The sequence below is a fragment of the Watersipora subatra genome, chromosome 1 (genome assembly GCF_963576615.1).
Source record: "Watersipora subatra chromosome 1, tzWatSuba1.1, whole genome shotgun sequence".
NCBI lineage: Eukaryota > Metazoa > Bryozoa > Gymnolaemata > Cheilostomatida > Watersiporidae > Watersipora > Watersipora subatra.
This window is the reverse complement of record NC_088708.1, coordinates 19,027,783-19,046,383: the sequence shown is the minus strand read 5'-3', so window position 1 is coordinate 19,046,383 and position 18,601 is coordinate 19,027,783. Positions and strand designations below refer to the sequence as shown.

The following is an 18,601-nucleotide window of genomic DNA, read 5'->3' as shown; positions in this document are numbered from 1 at the left end:
CTCCGGGTTCTGTGCCCTTAAACTGGAGCGTGTGTTCCTGCTAGAGTTGTCAGGTACTATTTTCTCTGATTAAGTATAAAAACTATTTCCAGTTCAACAAAAAGCGTTTGCCGGACTCTACAGCTTGATTGATAACAGATTTTCTTTGTTACTATATTTAGGTTTGGTTTGTTAATTTTATCAATATTTAATTTCCATGTCACTGGTCTTAAGTTCATACATGTACTGTATCTACATCATGGATCATTCTGTTACACAAGCGAATATCGACGATTTCTGTTAAGTTGTATGTCTAGCAGCTAAAACTTTTATTGTGTTCAAATTTTTGCGAAAACCTATCCATTCAAGTGAAAACTGTCGTAATTTGTATTATCTAACAGCTACCCTTGTTTTCACCTTCTATAGCCTACACGTTGCACTAAGTTATACCGTGTAAGAACTTGTAAAAGTAAACTGTTATAGTTTGGCATCAAACCTTGGTTTCGTAGCTCTATCAAATTGAATAATGTTGACTTTTTGAAGTCAGTCACGCTCACTTCGGATTAACTGAAAGTGACGCTATATTTTTTCAAACAAACGAAATACTTAGATATTAAGGTTATTCTTCTGCAGTATGTGTAGGCTAAATATTCGCTATATATTCATTTTATGCGTTTCAAACCAACCTTTTGCTGTCAGAATTGATCATGAACTACTGCTACTGCCATAGTAGTTCAATCCAAATCTGAATGAACTATCGGCATGCTGTAGGCTTATATAATTTCAATTCTGTCCAATATGCCCGAAGTCATTACATAGACATACAATTAAACAGGTTTAAAATTAGTAACAAAATTTTTCACGTAGGTTATGAGTAGTAGCAATCGCTGGACGCACAATGTTTGGTGCCATTCTATTAAAAATGTGTATTTGTATTGATCTACTCTTATGTGTAGATTTAATATTCCATGTGACAAGCATGCTTGTTATTTGGCTGCTACACCATTAATTTTTACAAGTAAAGATTTGGCAGAAATTGTTTTTGCCAGAAATTGTAGTGGGAAACAATTTTTGTTCCATCTATAAAAATCTCAAAGTTTGTCGTCATCTGTTCAGATGTCTGCCTTTCCTATAATCTAGCTATTAAAATCTTGGAATGACAAACTTGCTGCATGTTGGATTTGAACTCACGGAGAGTGCAACCACGTGTTTTTATACTGAGCTATACAGTCCTTAGTATTTTATTATTTTTATCGTATACCGTATGCTCACGCTAAGTGTGTACTTTAGATTATTAACTAATATTACCTTTTGCATTTGTTATTTCTTGAAACTGTTTAAAAACTAATTTTTTTGCTATTATTACTTATTTTTTTAATTTGTAATTTTCAATTATGCTGTTTCGATTTCAAATGTGCCGTTACACTTCTATTTCTGGTTTTTCGTAAGGTTCGATTGCTAAATCGGTAAAGGCTAGTACTTTTCATGCAGACAATTCTATTATCTCGAGTAGGAATAACCTCTACATTTTTTCTCCGTTCGGTCAGACAAAGTACCAGACAAACACAGTTCGATATCTCATTTTTACATTTGTACCAGTATCGAGAGGTACTATACTGTACCACAGTAAAGTCGTATTTAAGGTTTGGATGAATAGCTTCTGCTAGAACGGTAACCTTTTTTATACACTCGCACAATCTATGCACGATTTTTTATTATTAATTCAACATATTTGAATTGATAATCAGGATTTTGATTTTGTTTTTTTTTCAGCTCATTTTAATTGTATTATTACTAAATCATCTTTTATTGTAACTGTAGCAAAACAGACTTGATTTAGTTATTACTTACTAATTATTTCACATTTACATTCAAACACTTTTATAGTCATTTTATTTTGTTTCTTAATTTATTTAACTTACACAAAACATTTACCTCATGATATGAAGTTTAAAAGTTACAGCTGTTTGAAAAAGTTACAAAGTTTAAAAACCTGCACAGTTGTTTTATTTTTGTCTTAATTTATTTAAACTGCACAAAACACTTTTCTCATGATTTGATGTTAGAATGGTAAATGTTTTTATATGTTGAATAAAAATAAATTTTCTGTGCAAAGACTTTTTTATTACCCGGGCAACGCTGGGTGTTCAACTAGTTACTTTCATAAAAAACTGAATATGGGTTACTATTTCAATAGGTTGGTTTTTTAATTTAAAGCCGGTAGTTTTAACATTTAGCTTTGTATAGCATGACCTCTCACTAATTTATTTATTCATACATGATGAAAATTCTTCTGGGACTTGTATTTTGTTGATCTCCTGTTTCATTTGTCAACAACTACCTAAACAGTCAAAATTTTGCAAGCAAAATATTTCTTTTAATATCTCAGGCAAATGCAGTAACTTTAAATGTTTCAACTCAAGTGGTGCTCTGTTGCTATTGCAAAAATTAACACTTCTATCCTATATCAAACCTTTATTCAACAGTATGTATATTTTAAAAGTGCAATAAGTAATTACAAGTGGTAGATATGTGGCGGGAACAAATCTGTGAGCAAGTAGTGTTCACTACTGATTTGCACACATTAGCTTTTAATGGCTCTCGAGCTTCAGCTTAACAACTTTATTCCGTATAACAAAGTTTGTCAAATGCGATTAAGCTTTGTTCGCGTGTCTAGAAAGATGTGTCAGTCATAACATGAGGCAATGAGATCTGCTGTTTACTGTAGTTGTTGCTAGTCACTAATAGTAGATCTTATTATAATGTCATGTTGTGATATTATTCCGTGTAAGGTATTCAGAATTTAGAAGAATTTTAAATGAAATATAAGAAGACATCATAATATTTTGCATATTTACAGCAATTTTATATAATGCTATTATCAAAATAGGTTGCAAGTTGAACAAATTGCAAAATGTGAAATATGCAGAGTCAAATATACAAGTTTTCTTGTACTGTTCGGGACCAACAGAATGACACTTTGAAATCGGTTTAGGCATCGAATGCTAGCTTCTATATCAACAATCATTCATACAGAAAGTTTTTGGAAGTAGCACATACGGTATTAGGGAGTTTATGGCCTATTCAAAAAACACTGATGAAACATCAGTCTTAACTAGATTGTTTTCAACTATATGCTTTCAAGTAAATTATTACACTATCCTTGAATTGCGAGTAGTTTTACTTATGAAAGTTTTAAGTTATAAATCTTCATAATTTATCAAGGCCTTGTGCACAATCACACGTTATGTAAGCAAACATATTATTGAGGTAAGAATGTGAATACAGATTTCACAGTTTGTGGATGTTTTTTGGCACACTTCATGTAATTGCTAAAGTTTACACATATTTAATAAAAACTATTGTAGATACAGATATTAAACTGCGCAATTTATTTATGTCGTTACAACCAGTTCTAAAATTGGAGATCTAATGAAATTCATAAAACATTTGCATGTCAAAATTTGGTTAAGAAGATTGCAAATTAATAAAGTTACACTATCACATGTACTTTACACATTCTGAATGTTCTCAATGAGATGTTTTAAAAAGTTTTCTGCAATTTTGGACATCCATATTTTCTCAATTTTATTTCTTGTAAAATGATAAATGTTTTTAGAAGGTAACAATTTTCTCTTCATCCTTAATATGTTTATTTGGTCAGAAATCACATCGTGTTGCTAATAAAAAGCATTAATCACTTGGTGGCTTAAATTACCATAGTAAAATGCATGATTGTTAGTAAAATACCTATTGACGAAGCCAGGGGAGTATGATACATTCATATGGCCAATTGAAGTGCTACTTTGTCAGCCTGAACTCTCTGTGAACTACTCTCATTTTAAGCTGTGTCTAACGCAGCTGAGTGTCTGCCATTGTAGAAACCTGGTACACTTCCTCCTATCGTCTAGATTACTTACACTGTTCTGGAGTAATGGAAATGAATGAGCGTTTATTCCAACCCATTCTAGACTTTTAGCTGATCTATTCTATGGTAAGCATTGAGTAGTTTTACAATGGAGATATAAACAAGGTCAAATCTATAAGCACATGTTGAATTTTTATAATCTCTGAACCTCATATTACAGAATGCACACTTCACCACACTCCCATTTGTGAGCGTTGGCCCAAATTGAGCAATGAATGGAGAGGACATGGAAGCGGGCTGCTAGGCGGTAATCCACATCTCGCCATATAGATTTCTCCTTTTTAACTTTTTTCACAGCAAGAATGGATACTAACCATTCAACTGTTGCAAAGCAGGGCATCCTCAAGAAAGTTAAGGTATGCCTTAACGTAAAACTCTAGAAATTAAAAAACAACACTTGCAATTTAATATTACCAAAAAATTGATCAAATGGCTGTTTAAAAACTATCAACATTGAGTTACAGCCAAAATGAAGAAAAGTAGGAGCTGTCCATTATTTGAGCTCCACTGACTCTATGGTGACATCATTTGTCTCGTGTCATGTTCGTTGCAATTTCACTGCCATCCATACATGTGTTTTAGGGCAATAAATAACTTGCATTTGGATTTATTCAATTGCAGTTTGCCTCACACATTGATTAGTGGGACCTCAGTGGCCAAGGTTGTTTCCTCTCAAATTGGTAATCAGTAGACGTTCTGTTTTGATTTCTGCCCATTAGCCGAAGCAGAAGAGCAAGTACTTTGTGCTGCATCGCGATGGGCGAGACCAGCCAGCCAGGCTTGAGTACTATGACTCACTCAAGAACTGGGAAGCCCGCAAGAAACCAAAGAAGGCCATTCCTCTCAAGGCCTGTTTTAGGTGAATTCCTTTTTTATCAAGTTGTTCATTTTGTTGCAATTTTCAGTTGATGATTTGATTGGTGCTATGGCTTGGTAGTCTTCACTGATTGGTGCTATGACTTTATAGGCTTCACTGATTAATGCTATGACTTTATAGTCTTCACTGATTAGTGCTATGGCTTTATAGTCTTCTCTGATTGGTGCTATGGCGTTATAGTTTTCTCTGATTATTGCTATGGCTTTATAGTCTTCTCTGATTATTGCTATGGCTTTATAGTCTTCTCTGATTGGTGCTGTGGCTTTATAGTCTTTTCAGATTGGTGCTATAGCTTTATAGTCTTCTCTAATTGGTGCTATAGCTTTATAGTCTTCTCTAGTTGGTGCTATAGCTTTATAGTCTTCTCTAATTGGTGCTATAGCTTTATAGTATTTTCTGATTGGTGCTATGGCTTTATAGTCTTCACTGATTGATGCTATGGTTTTATAGTCTTCATTGATTAGTGCTATAGCTTTAGTCTTCTCTGGTTGGTGCTATAGCTTTATAGTCTTTGTTCATTGGTGCTATGACTTTATAGTCTTCTCTGATTGGTGCTATGACTTTATAGTTTTACATTTAAAGAATTGCCTAAATCTAAGCCATGCTGTTTTAGTGTTCTTAGATTTTGTATTCATGGATACAGATGAATCCTCAAACGTATTTGCTACATAGGATCAACAAAAAGTACCTTGTCTGAAATATGTTGTTTGAGCAATTGTGTTCTCACTTTTCATTATCCATTTCATTAAATAGTGTCAATGAGTTTGCCAATTCAAAAGTGGAATATGGGATGGCTCTCTACACCAAGGATGACTGCTTCCAAGTTGGCTTTGATAATGAGAGTGAGAGAGACTCATGGCTGCAGATGATAAGAGCCCTCTACACTTTACACAGAGACAGCAGACCCTTTTTTGGTATGTCATCCAGTTGTCACATTATCTTTTCTAGCCTTGTAATTTGTAATGTCATAGGTATGTTATGTTATGCATTGTCTTCAGTATCAGTCATCTCCACCTGCACTTGAATATGAATGAGGGTTTTATCGCGTAAACAACTCATGCACGATAACATGTATCATTAAACTGCTTGACTCATTACAGTATTTTCTTTTTACTGCAATAAATAAATTTGGGCTTCAAAAGCATTCGCAATCTTTTCCTTTTTAATAGCTCATTCAATAATTTTTCAATTTTCGATGATGAATTAAATTAGTTTTCCAAATTGGTTAATGGTCGAAGATATGTGATCATGTTGAAGGCGCGCTTAGCAGTGAGAAATGGAAGACGACAATGCTGTCCTCAGAATCTAAGTCCAAAATTGTAAAGCGACGTCTTAGAATACTGATTTAGCATATCTGCGAATCTGTTGAGTACTTTTTCTGGGGAAGACAAGGAAGTTAAAGAGGCGCATCGAGAAGAGAGTCTGAACTGAGTGAGCATCGCAAGGCTGGTCATCATGATTAGAGATAGTGTGAAAATATCAAAAGTAAAAACAAAATACAGTCCAACCTCAGTTTTTAGAGCAAATAATGCCAAACTTTTTTGTTTTTGATGTTTAAGAAAAATTTGGAAGCGGAACATAAATCACATTCCCCATCAGACATAAAGCAAACAAATTCGTCAATTCATCTAGGTTGCTAACCAGGTCTCTCTCTCTCTTACTACCTGTTTATCTCTCCCTCCATTTTTGGTAGTCCATCATTTTATGGCCACGTGCTTGCTGAGGTTAGCAAAATAATAAGTGTGATTTTAGTAGCGTATTATTTTACTTTGATCCTTTATTGGAATAAAACAGGCACGATGTTTCTTCACTTATTTTATACAAAGATGTAGGAAAAACAGGTTAGGTTACGGAGTTCTACAGTTACAGCGCTGTATTTTCCAGTCTAGCCTAGACTATTAGTAAAGTATGTACAGGAAAAATAGTCTACATTATTTATTACCCATTTTCTTAATATACAGTTAATGGGGTAAAACTATGTGAACTCGCTTTGAAAGTATTTTTTAATTTTTGGAGCAAATAAAACTTATTTACATCATTTGTAATTGGGCAAAATCAATTTGGAATTCAAATAGTTTATTTTACGAACCTATTTACAGGTTATGGTCAGAATCTATGTAAGTTGTTAGTTTAAAGTTCCTATAGTCTAACTTAGACCAAGCACCTATCTCTATCACCACCTCTACCTGCGTACCATCTCTCTCCTCTACAGTGTTTCCAAGGTTAAACCTCCATGCGCCAGTTTGATATAAAACTAGAACAACAATAAAAACCTTATTTTATTGATTATCATATCAATTTAGTTTTTTACATACAATTTAGTTATTTACTTATAGAGTTTTACATAATTTTTTGTAATGAAGTAAGGCAGTAAGGCTCGAAGTAATTGCTTCAGGTATTTTCCATTTAATTTATGATCTGTGGACCTAAATAACTTAAATATAGTGTACTGCTATGGGAATGTATGCTCTAGCATGCAACGGTTTTGTTTCTCAAAAAATACTTTGATCGCATCAACTTCATGTGTCAAATTTTAATGTACTCTGCTGCTGTTCCGCGGTGTGTTCCTGGCCCTGCTGGCCAGAAACACTCCATGGGACAGTATCCAAAAACACTCCATGGGACAGAAAACTTTTCAGTATGCCGCTGAGTGACAAGGTCTGGCATGCAAAGCTCATCAAGTACATTTTTGGAGTTATTCTTTCATGCAAGTAAAAATTGCCTTTGCAAGACATTAAATGAATTGTTACTTGTTGTCAGACTTATTCCGGTTAACCTTACACTGCTTCCATGTAGTAGCATGCTCATGAATTGAAATGAAAAATGAAATATCGCTGTTTAATAGCTCATTTATTAGTATTTTTCTGTCACCAGAATGTCAATTGCTTACCGCATTACATGGAGTTCAACTCAACATGACAAAGTTTGTAAAAAAATGCAAGATGATGCTTTTTACATTATTTAACCCAAAAAAGTAACCAGTTTCGGACATTCTAGAGGTTGCTGTTTTTGCATAAGTAATGTTGCAGCGTTCTACAAATGCGTAGATTGGCAAGACTGTCGGTGTGTTGAAGCACGCTTAATGTGCACGTTAATGTGGCAAAATTTTATTTTGCATAAAATCCATTGATGTACCCTTGCCAAGATCGTATCTAAATCAAGGCATAACTGCTTCCATTACTATTTCAACTGTTCAAAGTGGGGAAATCTGCTATAGGAGGGCAAATACATTGCCTGTCCGTGTCTGCAGATATCACATGGCAATATGTTGTCAAGGTACCCTGTTTGCAGAGCATGTTTGGAATGTAAAGATCAGGGAGAGAGGCTTGGGCAAAGGCTATGAAGGGGAATATAGATTGTGTCTCAAGGATAGAAATGTTATGTTCTTTAAAAAGATGGCTGTTGAAGAAACGCTTGCCTTCCCGGTCAGTACTTGTATATATCTGTACTAACATAGTACATAGCCTATAGTACGGTAGTTAAACGTTTACAGTAGGTGGTACATCAGACACAATTACAATGCTTCTTCAGATGACCAAAAAAGGTTTTCTCATTTGTTGTTGATTAGGTAAGAATTTTTTGCAAAGTTGAGTGGGTATAGCCATACGTATGTAATGAAATGTACATATTATGTGTATAGGATTCATATAATTAGATGTATGAATCCTATGTTTGACTTACACACTGCAATCTATGGAATGCTCTATGGGGTAAGTCTATGGGGTAAATCAGTTTGTGAAGGTTTGTATGGCTTGGTAGTTATCTCTCTTTGTTTTTGTTCACAGTTGGAGGTGATACGTCACTGCGGCCATACAGATAATTTTTTCAAGTTAGAGGTTGGTAGACAAGCTGTGACAGGGCCAGGAGAGTTTTGGTTGGAGGTAGATGATGAACTGATAGCCTCTAATGTTCACCAGACACTCATCACGTATGTCTTACTCTCTCGGATCATAATATTACTACACATACACAGTGTTTTGTAAACTGAGGTGTCGGTAAAACCAACTGGTTAAAAAAATTTTTAGCAGACAACTCCGACTCAAGCGGATGACTCAGGAGATTTTAATGTACTTTAGGCTGTGTTAACTGATTGTAATTTATTCTGGTATTGTTTGCGGTCTATTTTGGTATTGTTTGCGGTCTATTTTGGTATTGTTTGCGGTCTATTTTGGTATTGTTTGCGGTCTATTTTGGAATGGTTTGCGGTCTATTTTGGTATTGTTTGCAGTCTATTTTGGTATTGTTTGCGGTCTATTTTGTGGCTAGAGGTTTGCTCAGGATAGGTGATAGCAGCATGATGTTAGTTGGGTTTGTAGGTTGTGTGCATAACAATGTTTGGGGAGAGGCTGAAGGTTTAGGCTGATGTTTAGAGCAGGCTGAAGGTATAGGCATTGGTACCTTGATCATGTTTTATGCCATGCTAATGTTTTTGGTCATCACGATTAGAGGTGGTGTAAAAATATCAGAAGTTTATGGATATGATTTTATGGAAAAGTTAGTTGCTTGAGCTTGCGGGCTTTGAAAAAGTTTTTCTATGTAATGTATGTTTAATTTGGTTTTGCATGGTGTATTTTATTCTGATCGACTTTATTTATTTTTTAAAGAGTAATGAATGCTCCAAAAGATGAGGATATGTTTAGACCGTCAAGCTCAAGCATGTCTTCCAAGGATCGTAGCTCGTTGAAAAAGGGTTCAACGGTAAACAAGTCTGATACAGTTTCCAGTAAAGCGGGTTCAACACGTGGCAAGTCAGTATCAGGTACAAGCGGACATTCGGCAGGTAGCGACCGGTGAGTGGAGTCGTGTTATAGCGCTCTGCACTGCGCAGTCTAGTTGACGCTGATCTAACAGTAATTGTTGTCTCTTGTTAATCATTTACAGACATAAGAATGGACCAATCATGAGATCAACAGCATCAATGAAGTCAGAAAGGTAATTTTCATACTCATCGTATTGGTGTATCACGTTTCAATTTGCCAAATACTGGTCAATAGCTCTCAATACCTTGCTTGCTGATCAATAGCTTTCAATACCTTGCTCACTGGTCAATAGCTCTCAATACCTTGCTTGCTGGTCAATAGCTCTCAATACCTTGCTCGCTTTTGTTTGCAGAAACAGAAGTGACAGTATAGACTCTAAATCTACGCTCAGTTCAAGACAGCCCTCTGTCTCATACACCAGTATACCGGCTGGCAGTCAAAGGTCCATCGATAATATCCCTCCATCTGCTTCTCTTGGCGACTCAAGGTGGGTGCTATCAAACTATTCATGGTTATGGAGTCATTTCTATGAACATAAATTGCGATCTTTCCTGCTTGCGGAGGAAGTTATTCAATTTTATACTTGTTAGAAGTTTTCTTTTCAAAGGTTAGGCGTGTTGGTTATACGTTTCGTCTACTTTTTTAATTTTTGCATCGCCGCTTCTCTCTACCTTTTTAGAGGCAGTACTCCTGTCAGGTCTCTCACGCCTGAACTTAAAGTGTCAACCTTAGCTGAGCATGATGCAAGCCAGATCCCATCTTATATGGACATGTCTCCTTTTGGACCTCAGGCTAACAGTAAGTATTATGATTAAGTTTTTTTAAATATGCTATTTTACATCCCTCTTTAGTATCAGAGACTGACTACAGGAGCATATTCCTTTGGGTTGTAACGTAACGATATTGTTCAAATATTTTTTCAAAACAAAACTTTGCGGAAGTGGTCTTCCTTATTAGACTCGTGTGATGTGAATCTAGGATGTCACGTGTGATGTGAATCAGAGATGTCATGTGTGATGTGAATCAGAGATGTCATGTGTGACGTGAATCAGAGATGTCATGTGTGATGTGAATCAGAGATGTCATGTGTGCCATGATGTGAGTCGGAGATGTCATGTGTGCCGTGATGTGAGTCGGAGATGTCATATGTGAGGTGATATTAATCAAATTACAGCACAACTACAATTACAGTTACGACAAAAATATATTAAAAAAGATATTAAAAAAAACTAAAACTTTTTTAATCAAAAAGCACATTGACCAATCGCAGCGCACGTCGTTGCTACTGGTCATTGTTTTTTCTACATAGATTGGTATGTGCTGCACTAATTCTATAAATAGCCTCGTACTTTGCTTGTCACTTATCAATCAGGATTATAAGAAGACTAGATGAGTCTCCCACAGCCTTCTTTGTTTCAGTCCCTCGAAGCAGCTCCATCTCATCGTCGAGTGTGCACAGCTGGGTCAGCTCAAAAGATGTCTTGGATGGGTCAGGCGCTGCTAGATGCCTTGTAGGCTTGAATGCTTCCTCTGGAATACATAATGATATGGGGTCTTCACATCAAGGACCACTCACATCACAAACAGGTTTTGCTCAATGCTGTTCATTTTGACTTATTATGCTTCTAACTTTTCCTTGCACTACCCTTTTACTTTTCTATTTGTGTTGTAGAGTTGGGAAGTTGTGTAAACTCCTATGAATCTAATCATTTTGCTTGCAGTGGCTGCCAGACTCTCTGTTGGCAAAAGGCCAGAAAGGACCCAGTCTTATTTTTCCCAAACGGATGATCACGCAGATGCCTGCACGGGCAAGACAACTGATGCAGATGACAGCCCTTACTTTGACATGCTTCCTCAAGCTAGCTATGAAGAGTCCGGCAATGACGCTTATTTTGATATGGTTCCTATAGCTACTAAGGAGCCATCACCCTCTTTTAAGGAACACTCTACCTCTGAATCCTACTTTGAAATGGCCCCAGTAGCTAAAGCCAAGTCTTTAGCTGCTGATCATCTCTCTGCGGACACGCGTCTCATCGCCAGTGATACAGTAGGAAATGCTGACCCATATATGGATATGATGCCAGTTGGAAGCGTGCCAGAAAAATCCTTACTATATGTGGATATGGCACCCAGCAGCAGTCTCGACAAGGCTGATGTGGATTGGCATGCTGAAATGGCTGGAGACTCATACGTGGACATGGTGCCCGCTTGCCAGTCTAAGGATTGCCTTCAAGTCGACATGACTTCACCATTCGTCTCATCATCAGCAGGCAACATCGACTCTGGCTACCTCGACATGACACCTGCCGCCATGGGACAACCTTCTCTCGCTGACACTTCTTATATAGATATGACCTCGTCTGGTAAGGATTCAGGCAAGGCTGTCACTGTTCTTTTCTCAATTTTGGTTTTGATCAAAGGCATCATCACAAGCCTTAATGGTTGTGTAATTTGCTTGTTGCTTTAATAATCTCAGCTGACAAGAAATCCATGATCGGGGTGGATTTATTACCGCTGCCATAGCTACTAGCATTTTTGTTTTGAACACAAACGAAATGTCATCCCATTTCCTTCTTCTTGTGCCAGTTATGCAGAATATTGTCAATTATATTGTCAATTTTATACTTTATGCAGTTCATACTTTATAATTTTTTCACAGCTTATATTGTCAACTTTATCGTATGCAGTTACAGTTTACCTGTAACTGCATACTGTAACCCATTCATCAATTCTCCTAAATATTTTAATACTATTGTTGAAAAATTCTTTAAAATATCAGACTTTTTACGAGATGAACCAATTGCTATATAGACTTGAATCGAATAGAAATATATAAATGGTTGGGTTCATGGGCAGATGTGAAGAATTTGAAAGAGTAGGGAGAAATTCTTATAGTTGAGACAGCTCCTTGGTGTACATCTGTACAAGTTTCATATGTTATAGAGTATATAGATAACATTAATACAGCAGCAAAGACCCATTCTAAGTGGTTACCACGATCTGATATCTTGTAGCTCTTAATACTTCGATTATCTTTGTATTAAATTATAAGCCAGACCTAACTGTTACGTTACTTCCTTGTTATTGCTTTTTATGGATATGTGATGCTACAGATGGAAAGGGATTGCGACAAGACTTCGCTGGATTATCTTGGGAACCATACATCGATATGACCGGGAAAAAAGCGCGTGGTTGCAGTCAAGGTCAGACACTGTTTAACGTTCGTTGGTAGCTGTATGTCCACATCTGTCGTTGCGTCTGCTACAGCTTTTTCACACACTTTACACTCGTTAGCCACTCAGCATACTGATAGCTGCGGTTATAATGTACATCTCAACTGTTTGTTGCGCCCTCTTTCTTTAGATGGCTTACGCCTGGAGGATGTAGAGAGACCACCGCTAAGGCACTACAGTGTGGGCTCAAGACCCACTGCCAGACGTCGAGAACTTGCGCAGAAGGATCACTATGTTGAGATGTGTCCCAGTACAGACATGACAGGTATTCGCGTCTTTTTCTTCTCGTGTTCTTTCTTTTATATTCCCATAAGTCAATATAGTTTAGGACTACTTATAAGCAACGATTTACCAAGAGGTTAATGGAACAATTGCCTAAGCTATTATCTTCGTACATTACCAAGTGGTTTGCCTATCTGTCTAAAAGCAGCAAATAAGTACTGAGCAAAGTAAGTGTTGCTGTTTTGTTTTTAAACCTGTTTAGCCTTATTCATCAACAAGTGATAGAGATGTTGTTTTCTTTTAGCAAAGAGTCGATCAGTGCCTCATTTGATGCCACTTAGCTTAGCCTCAAACCCTGACCTCACTCACCTTCAAGAAGAATATCCATCAAACCATCCGAGTAAAGCTGAAACACTGGTGATGATGAGCATTGATAAATCTTGTGCTTCCAACGAGAGCCTCAAACAAAGGCCTCGTGGTAACACTTGGTCTTCTCCTCGTCCTTCCCTGCACAGCCAGAAGAGCAGGCTAAGCACAAAAAGTAACAGCAGCCGTGAGAGCCTGCATTCTACATGCTCAGACTATATTGATATGCAGATGGGTAGTAGGAGTAGAGACAGTGAGTACGTGGAAATGGGAGCGAGGTCAGTTAGGCATAATAGGAAGCATAGTCACCCAATGGATACAACTAAGCAGTCTATTTCAGCTAAATTCAAATCAAAGTTGTCTCCTCCTAAACCTTCCCGTAGTGGGGGATCATCTCCTTCCACTTTAGGCGCTTCATTAAAGAGTAGCTCTCATGACACTTTGTCTGATCGACTCAACCAATCAGGTCAGTTGTATCTTAGTCTCAATGTTCTCTCTTTATTCAAGTGGTATGTCTATTGGTGCCTTTCGTACAGGATATGAATACTAGTTTGCCGGGTTTGGTGATAAAACTTAATCTAGCGTTCAACGGATTCTCTTGCTTCTTTTGCAGAGTATGTCGGCTTTATGCCCGACGAGGTTCAAAGAAATCCATCGCTGAGCATGATAGGTCGACGGATGAGTCAGCCACACCAAAGAATAGAACCTTTTCCTGAGCTTTCCAATTCGTCAGAGGAGGAGACAGGCATGCGGAGTGCTGCTAGCAGTTTTAGCAGCACCAGGTCTTCATCCTCCTCTCGCTCTTCATTGGCTCGCTCAGATACTGCCTCTCTCAAGAATTCTGTTTTGTTTGGCGGAGGGTCCCAGGTAGACCCGGATTCATACCTCGATTGCCAGTCAGTGGTTGTGCGTGGTAGCCCCGGATCAGGCCCTCACACAGCACACTCTTCCAGCATTCAGCCGAAATCTACTAGAGTACGTAGCTTTATATCTGATGAGCCGTCGGAAACACCAACACCTAAAGGGAAGACGACTAAGGTTGGGAAAGAGCAGAGGGTGGATGCCATTCAGTCGTACGTTGATATGGTCCCTGTTAGCAAGACATCTGCAAAGACTCGATTAAAGCAGTCGCTGCCTGGCCAATTGCCCGCACAAGCTAATCCAACTTTGCCTCAGCCTAGTCAGCAGCCTACAAAAGTGTCTCCTGAGGCGTCTACAAGCCTTCATAAGCCTCATCCTAAAAAGCCAGCTAACAGTGTGAGCAAGACTCGTCTCTCTTCCCCGACGCAGCCAGCACCAACAAAGGCTACAACAGACAAGTTTTCCTCGCCTCACCCACGCTCCTCTGAGACTATTTCTCACCACTTTCAGTTGTCTAAACCGCCCCCTCTCAATCAATCTTTGCCTCTTCCCTCCCAACACATAACTGCTGCTTCATATGCTCTAATGGGCCCACAAACTGACTCTGATCCCTATCTCATGATGGACCCACCTAGTCGAGCAGATGCCTCTCGCAAGCCAAACGCTGTTGATGAGAAGTTACAGAGTAGGCTTATGGTGGATGTTGTAGAGAGTAGCGGGGCACCATACTCGGAGATGGCATTTAAATCTGCCAGTACGGGTACTGGCAGTAGTGGTGATAGCAACCATACTCTTCAGCTTGAAGAAATTGCAATTGAAGACTGTAAACCTTCTCTGATGGATTCTCCTTATTCTTTATACTCTAAGGTAACGAATAACTTACCTATGGATTGTGCTAACCCATCCAATATTGTGATGCGTTGATTACTTTCATATGTATTCTTATATAATTGTGACAGTCGTGTGTTTCATACAGTAACAGTTTGGGATAAAAATTGCGTGTTTCAATACCCAATTGTGACATATCGATTTTGCATGTCTGAGCCATTTTTATCATCGGCCTCCGCAACTTGTTCTCAGCTACTCTGGTGAAGGTGTATGTTATAATGTCTTAAAGACTAATAACTCTCATAAGTGTATAACACGAGAGTTATGTCAAAGGTTGTATTTCACGCAATGCTTTCTTTCATTAGCCTTTGAAGATCCCTAAGGCACCACCATGCTATATAAGACAGCACTCTGATGACATCAGTATTTATCCTAGCCCATCCATACCTGCTGCTTGTTACATCAGATCTGACTCAAATCTAAGTCGTAACAGCGATTTTGACAGCATTTCTCCCTTAAACAGCAGGGAGACACAGGACGCAATATTTGACAGTCTTGCCAATGCACAGCCAGAGGTATTGTATAGATTTAGTAGCGCCGTGTGCCATGTTAGAGCAGCTTATACGGTCAAACTCTAGGTAAAGTTTCCTTAGCACACAGAATATCCAGCAAGCAGCAGAGATTTCTGGAGATATTTAACTGCATACTGAAGTTAGAAGTTTTTTTTAAAGCATCGTAGTTTTAGAAATGAAAGCCAGGAGGCTGATCAAAATTAAAAAGAAATTGTAAGAAATACATAAGCCAAATTGTTTAAAATATGCTTTGAATAAGTTATTCCACACACCTCTGCATCTGACCTTGTGCATCAACCATCTCTGCGTCTGACCCTGTACATCACACACTTCTGCATCTGACCCTGTACATCACACACCTCTGTATCTCACCCTGTACATCACACACCTCTGTATCTCACCCTGTACATCACACACCTCTACATCTGACCCTGAACATCACACACCTCTGTATCTCACCCTGTACATCACACACCTCTACATCTGACCCTGAACATCACACACCTCTGCATCTCACCCTGTACATCACACACCTCTGCATCTCACCCTGTACATCAAACATCTCTGCATCTCACCCTGTGCATCTAACGCTGAGCCCACGATTTCATTCATGCGTCCCTAACCTCTTTTTCGCTTATTGTTTATTGATTTAGTTTTTCTCTCATTTTTATGTAGTGTGTCTGTTTTGTTGCGTAATTATGTGCTGTATTTATTAAAAGGTTATCGTAGACCAGCGTTGAGCCCGGCGTTGCGCAGGATTTCTTTAATCAGGTAGCCTGCAGCATGTGTCTCGATTTTCAACACAAGTTCTTGCACTGCTTTTACGACAACAATTAACACATTTATTGAGATCATATGTCCTTGGTGCATGTGAAGGGGTATTATTGAGTTTCTAATCAGATTGTTGTTTAAGAGTCTGCTTCTCAGGAACCAGACAGAGTTTTGAAACCAAATGTTTTTTTGCGATTTGGCAGAAGGTATGGAGCGCATGGAAAGTTTGGATGAAGTCGGCCAAAAACTGGAAACTTCTAGCCACGCTTTTCGTGACCTATCCCATCTACGGTCATGACCTATCTTAGCTAGGTCATGACCTATCCTAGCTAGGGTCATGAAAGATGCATTTGTACTCTTAGAATTGTAAATGTATGCTTTAAATGATACAATCGATGAACCAATCAATGGGTTTTGACGTATTAACAGTTGACTAGCCTCATAATATGATTTTTGTGCAGGACCTTTCTGCCATGTTGAGACAGGGTGCCTCTTCACCATGTCGGTTCCCATCGACTAGTGGCAACACAACTTCTTCGAACTCGAGGTTAGTGCCGTATCCCTGAATATGTTGGTAAGGTAATTTGGAATTGCCTGTAACCCATGTCCAGCGTGAAATAATAACACGTTATATGTTCCAGGTGTAATTCGGACTCGAGCGACATACCAGGCAGTGCTGCTGAGCTTGAGCGCCAGCAGAAAAAGAAACTGGAGTTGGTGCAAGAGGAGAAAGAGAGCTGTGGTAGTAAGGAAGGCAGCGCTGAAAGCTTTACCGGTAGCGCGAGTAGCGGCAAGGAAATAGCTGGTCAGGTTCCTGCCAAATGCTATATTAGAGAGGATCCCAAGCCTTCTAAAACTCGAGCTAAGGTTCCATCTGCCCCTGCTCCTGCTCTACCCGTACGTGGAATAAGCAGTGATGAGAAGGCTCTAAGGTTATCAGCGGGTGCAGAGACAACCGAGGCGCTGCCTCTTAACTATGTGGCCATAAAGCATGATGATGCACTCGTTACCAGTCCACCATCAAACACTGGAGGCATGACTAGCGCTGCAGCTCTCGCTAGGACACCAGATGGCGCTATAGTCGCTGCACTTGCAACAGTTAACTCCGGCTCAGATGTTAACTATACAACTATAGACATCGAAAAAACACTTGAACTCGGCAAAAAGACTGCTGCAGGCCTCCTACCATTGTAAAGGCACGCTCATTTTTGGCTTTTAGGCTATTTATTTATAGTAGTCTACATAGATAAGTGCAAAATGTTTATTAGATTATGCTATCACCTATAAGAGGTATGTGAAAAGTAAGTAGAACACATTCTGCTACTTCAGACTTCATCTGCAGCCATTCTGCATGAAGGGAATTCTTTTCAGTTTGTCACGGGTTTTACACAACAATCAGTGTATATGTATATATAGAAATCTATTTACCTGCTGGTGTTATCCATGCTAGTTACAGCCTATCACATGGTAATTAATACCAATATATGTATATAAACTGTACTTATTATACATGGCCCTATAATATGCGACTCTCTATGCCCTATAATATGCGACTCTCTACATTAAAGACAAGAAAGGCATGATTAGTACAGGCGTTTGTACCTGTATACAACCTACAAGCGTACCACTTAACGGTATGCCTTAGTTTTGAATCAGTCATTCATTTTATAGCCGCAGTTATAGATTGTAGCTACACCTGTTTTATGCAGGTAATCTGCCTTGTTGTTAATTTCTCATACATGTCACGCCCTTAATGCACTAGGGTTCTATTGTTATCGCTTGCCATTGAATCATGTGGCAATTTTGTGTTGTAAACAGGACTTTTTTTTGAAGATTACGGTGCATAAATTTTTTGTGATTAAAAATATTATATTGTTTAGAGCTTACAATTTTTAGAACCCAACCCCTATTCTGTCATGAGCTATGATTAATAGTACAATAGTAATATATTATCACGTCTATGTTCTATTCTGAATGTGATCCTGAGATGTTTATATTTTTAGCATGTCTATATCTGTTTGAGGGTGAATTAAAGTCACTTTCTATACAATACAACTCATTTCTTATTTTCAGAGCATCCAATATCATTTCATATGAAAAACCTCCGGCTGCCTCATCCCTATTGCCATGATACAGCCAAATGTTATTTGCCGTTCTGTCAACTAACTGCCACAGTAACCCTACCATGTTGCTCTAATGCAGAG

The 18,601-nt window shown here is 38.2% G+C and overlaps 1 protein-coding gene across 2 annotated transcripts; it reads left to right on the top strand.

The window, feature by feature from the left end:
- Positions 1 to 27: 27 nt before the first annotated feature.
- LOC137386891 (serine-rich adhesin for platelets-like) lies at positions 28 to 18,469 on the top strand. Of its 2 annotated transcripts, none has more exons than XM_068073100.1 (20): positions 28 to 53; positions 3,861 to 3,973; positions 4,068 to 4,263; positions 4,627 to 4,766; positions 5,538 to 5,698; positions 8,076 to 8,209; positions 8,570 to 8,712; positions 9,389 to 9,574; positions 9,666 to 9,716; positions 9,897 to 10,031; positions 10,224 to 10,342; positions 10,964 to 11,131; positions 11,266 to 11,907; positions 12,658 to 12,747; positions 12,908 to 13,042; positions 13,304 to 13,831; positions 13,979 to 15,093; positions 15,420 to 15,629; positions 16,859 to 16,944; positions 17,039 to 18,469. In XM_068073100.1, exons 3-20 carry the CDS (start codon positions 4,210 to 4,212, stop codon positions 17,589 to 17,591), a joined length of 4,650 nt encoding a protein of 1,549 aa, XP_067929201.1. In that variant the 5' UTR covers positions 28 to 53; positions 3,861 to 3,973; positions 4,068 to 4,209; the 3' UTR covers positions 17,592 to 18,469. The 2 variants fall into 2 exon arrangements, with proteins under 2 accessions (XP_067929201.1, XP_067929192.1); XM_068073091.1 differs by lacking the exon at positions 28 to 53 and adding an exon at positions 56 to 161.
- The last annotated feature ends 132 nt before the right edge of the window (positions 18,470 to 18,601 follow it).

What these genes read in the sequence shown, in the direction of transcription:
- LOC137386891 (XM_068073100.1), top strand. Translation starts at nt 4,210, where the DNA reads ATGGATACTAACCATTCAACTGTTGCAAAGCAGGGCATCCTCAAGAAA. An exon ending in AGACAGCAGACCCTTTTTTG is followed by an intron (nt 5,699 to 8,075) that starts GTATGTCATCCA and finishes CCCTGTTTGCAG; the next exon opens with AGCATGTTTGGAATGTAAAG. An exon ending in CATTCGGCAGGTAGCGACCG is followed by an intron (nt 9,575 to 9,665) that starts GTGAGTGGAGTC and finishes AATCATTTACAG; the next exon opens with ACATAAGAATGGACCAATCA.